The sequence below is a fragment of the Miscanthus floridulus genome, chromosome 5 (assembly GCF_019320115.1).
Source record: "Miscanthus floridulus cultivar M001 chromosome 5, ASM1932011v1, whole genome shotgun sequence".
Classification (NCBI taxonomy): Eukaryota; Viridiplantae; Streptophyta; class Magnoliopsida; order Poales; family Poaceae; genus Miscanthus; species Miscanthus floridulus.
Genome location: NC_089584.1, coordinates 21,889,991 through 21,894,128, shown reverse-complemented (window position 1 = coordinate 21,894,128; position 4,138 = coordinate 21,889,991). Strand labels below are relative to the sequence as shown.

Below are 4,138 nucleotides of genomic sequence, written 5' to 3'. Positions count from 1 at the left end.
ACACTGGTGCCAGTGGCGGCGATGAAGGCGGCGGATGGGGAGGACCTTGTACCGGTACCCGTAGCGGAAGCTATCCGAGGATATAAGCAACACCACAAGCTTGGAGGAGCTTGGAGAGCGGCCGCATAGCAGCGGACGCCGCGGTCACAATGGTGAGGGGCGGGCGAAGCAGGACGAAGGCCTGTGGTGGCGCGCGAGGGCCACAATGAGGATGAGCAAGAGACGGGGGACAAATGAGGGCTAGGGTGCAGCCACGGAGGAGATGAGAGCGACGGTGGGCTATGGCGAGTCGTCAGGGTCTAGACCACGATTGAGTGGGCTGAGATGCCATCAGTGGGCGGTGCTTTGACTGTAGGACTCGGGAGAGTGAAAGTGGACTGTGCGGCTTGTGATTGGCAGCTTGTGGAGAGGGAGATTTTTATTTTGGGAGCTTGTGAGTAGGAGATTTTTATTTTGGAAGGCAGCGTTGAGTATCAGATTGTAGTGGATACAGTAAATGGACTTCAACCTTCGGAGGTCGGACAGCTAACCAAATGCGTAGATAAAAAAATCACGCTTCATTGTTAACTCAGTATTACCAAATTTTCCAAGCCAGCAAATATCTTCTAACGTTTCATAGCACAAATCGAAGAAATATGTTATCAGCACAAAAACAATTAACGGAGAACATCAGGAACGAAAAATTGATCTTTCTGTCCTTGACAACAATTATTAACTGAGAACATCACGAACGAAAAATCGATCTTTCAGGGTATCTTCTAACGTTTCATAGCACAAATCGAAGAAATATGTTATCAGCACAAAAACAATTAACGGAGAACATCAGGAACGAAAAATTGATCTTTCTGTCCTTGACAACAATTATTAACTGAGAACATCACGAACGAAAAATCGATCTTTCGGGGTATCTTCAGTTTGCGCTGTCACTTCCAAGGGCCCTCTGGCCATCTTTCAGTACTTGCCTCTTGTCATTAGGTTCTTCAGAGTTACTCTGTCTTCCATGGTGGTGCCGATGGTGACGGTGATGGAGGTGACGGTGGCCATTCTTGTGAGACCTTCTGCCATTTCTCATCTTCTCTGATTCACTAACATCTCTATCATCTGATGACTCCAAGGATTGGCTCCTGAGATGCTTATGGCTGTTGGAATCTGACCTTGCATCCTCGTCACTTGATCTCATACGCTTCCCATGTCTCGACTTGACCTTGTCTGAGTCATCATCGGATGACCGATGGTGGCGTCTGCGGCTCTGAGAATGGTCCTTGGCAGATTTCTGTCCTTCCTCGTCGCTGCTGTAGTCTTCAGAGTCTGACCTTGAAGAGTGTCGGTGATGCCTTCTTTTGTGTGAGCGCTTCTTCCTTGGACGTTCTTCTTCAGACCTGCTCTCATATTCACTGTCGCTCTCATCACTTGAGTCAGTACTCCTTCTGGGTCTACGCTTGCGTCTCCTGGCATCATCAGAGTCGGAATGCTCATGCTTATTGTTCCTTCTGTGGTCCTTCCTCTTCCTGTGTTTCCGATCAACATCGCTGTCATAGTCACTATCAGAGTCTGAGAAAGAATCTCTTCTCCTCCTGTGCTTTCTTGATTTTAGCTTCTTCGCCTTTGCTTCTTCATCAGCCTTGGCCTTAGCTGCTGCTTCTAGCTTCTGCTCCCACTTTAGTGGGGCTTCTTTCTTCTCAAGGATCCTTCTTTTCTTCTCCTCAACCAGCTGCAGGAACCTTTTGGCATCCATCCCAAAAAATCAGATAGCACAAAACCTGTAGGGACGTGAAATGATGCAAGGAAGTGCATCTCATAGAAGAGACAAAAACACTGTTAGTTTTTTGAACGACTGAAACTAAATAACACAATAGTAAAGATGTAAATCTAATCAGATACATTGAAAGCTGTCGACAACAAACTTCCATGTACAAACATAACAAAATGTGGTGAATTAATTCCTAACAATAAATTACTTGGAGGCACTTTGAGCTAGTTTAAGCCTCACATGTAACCAAAGTATTCTCAGATAATACTCATGCAGTTCACTTTTTGTTCAAGTCAACTTCCTATGGAGAGTGGCCAATCAATCATGTTCAAAGCTAGATGGCTTCTAAGATTCCAAGCTCAAAAAACTATGTTAACAAAAGGGATCTCACAGGTATCACAATTATACGCAATATCCTAAAAAATTACTTCTGTGAGAAAGATACGGTAGACCAAAATCAGTTGCCCTTGATAAATGAAAATTGGCTCTTAAACATGATTATGCTTATGAATCTGGGTGCAGCAAAAGAGACACAGACTTCTAATTAATTTTAACTCCCAACATCCTATATTTCGAAATGACAGTAATACGAGCAGACACTGCACAAGCATGAAGGTTATCACTAGGAGAAGCTAAGGCTAATTGCAATCGCCACCAAGAAACAAACACAGAGTATGCACGATTATACACTTTCTTACCTTGTCGTCCAAAATTCCGAAGTCAGGAGAAAGATCCTTCCTTTTTCTTTTGCTTAGACCGCAATTCACCTGCAACAGCAGCCCAAAAAACGCAGTTGGAAAATATGACCTCGAGAGAAAACAGTTGGCAATTTTGAAAGAGGTATTCTCGACTAAGACAAACACATCCGTGCATAAATTCCAATTCCTAGTACTGGTACATCGCACAACAGAGAGCTAACAAAATTCGAAGCCCATACACCCCGAGAATTCTCGAAAACGCGACAGATCTGAACCAAAACAACAGCCGAGAACCACCGCCCCCCAAACCCTAACTGCACTTTTAAGACATTTTAACCCCTGCAGCTCACAGATCCGGCTGCAGTCACCCCGATCTGGAGCTAACGCCACCACAAGACGCGATCTGAGCCCAAGCGCGCTACCATCATAGTCATAGCATCATAGAGTTAAAAAATTCGACGATTTTTTCGGGAAAAGATTGGGAGAAAACCGCAAAAAACAAGCGGGCAAGAGCGGGACTCACCGTCACCGAATTGGCGAAGCGCGGGTAGGCGGCGAAGGTTCGTGCGTGAAGGTCGCCGCCGCCTAGTCGCAGACTGAGAGAAGAGAAAGGGAACTTGGCCCGCCCACCGCCGCCTAGTCGCAGACTGAGGGAAGAGAAAGAACACTTGGCATGGTGAAAGGCCGACCATTTTATACGCAAGACAGCAGGTGCGCATAGTTGCGGCGTCTCAACGGTTGGCTTTCACGGAGTACCTTGTTTAAGTAACCTCAGACTATCTCCAACAACGTTAAAATAAATACAAAATCCATTCCATATTTGGTTACCGCTGATAAAGAGTTCAATACCTATTTTTAATCTTCTCTAATAACGGAACCTAAAAGATAACCCTTTCTGCAAATGAGTCTCTAGAAGAGAGGATACTCATATTTGGGTTGTGCCTCTACTGTAACCCAAAATACGTCTCGCATATAGGTATTCTGTTGGAGACCGATACAGTACCATCCACGACCCCATTTTGGGTTTGGGTCTCCATATGAGTCATCCATTGGAGACAGCCTTACATTCCATTAACGACGCACCTAGCGCCGGGACGTCGAGCGTAAGCGCGTGTCCGGACTCATTTGGGACCGTTCGATTGTCGTAACTGGAATCATCCGATCCCAACCAATTCACGTAACAATTTAATTCAGAAACAATACGAGCGAACCAAATTCGGACAGGAGCGTCCACCCACGCTAGTCACAGCGGCCCATCCCACGCCACTCGCGCGCGGCCCGGCCCTGCCGCGCCCCTGTCCTTGTTCCCCATCACGCCCCTGTCTCCCACCATGCCCTTGTCCCCGTTCCCCATCGCGTCCCGTTCCCCACCGCTCCTTCCCCACCCGCCCATATCCCAAGAGCACGAAACACTTTCAAGTGCAACATCGCAAAATTATGTAAACTATGTAGTGCAACATCGGAATATAAAACTGCAACATCACAAAACTATGTAGTGCAACCTAAAAAATTATATACTGCAACATCGAAAATTATATACTGTAACATCTCAAACAGTAGTACTGCAACATCGCAAAATCACCCATGAAACATGAAAAATGGAAACATCTCAAATCACCTTTCAGTGTTGCAACAATTGAAAAATGTAATTTCAACGATTAAAATCGCTTGCCACAACACGTAGGAAAAG

At 45.7% G+C, this 4,138-nt stretch overlaps 1 protein-coding gene across 2 annotated transcripts; it reads right to left on the bottom strand.

The window, feature by feature from the left end:
• Positions 1 to 560: 560 nt before the first annotated feature.
• On the bottom strand, positions 561 to 3,128 carry LOC136451744 (uncharacterized). 2 transcript variants are annotated; one of them, XM_066452428.1, is made up of 3 exons: positions 2,972 to 3,128; positions 2,449 to 2,517; positions 561 to 1,760 (listed from the first exon to the last, which is right to left on the bottom strand). In XM_066452428.1, exon 3 carries the CDS (start codon positions 1,733 to 1,735, stop codon positions 911 to 913), a length of 825 nt encoding a protein of 274 aa, XP_066308525.1. In that variant the 5' UTR covers positions 1,736 to 1,760; positions 2,449 to 2,517; positions 2,972 to 3,128; the 3' UTR covers positions 561 to 910. The 2 variants fall into 2 exon arrangements, with proteins under 2 accessions (XP_066308525.1, XP_066308526.1); XM_066452429.1 differs by having other exon boundaries at positions 561 to 1,794; positions 2,972 to 3,127.
• Between the last annotated feature and the right edge of the window lie 1,010 nt (positions 3,129 to 4,138).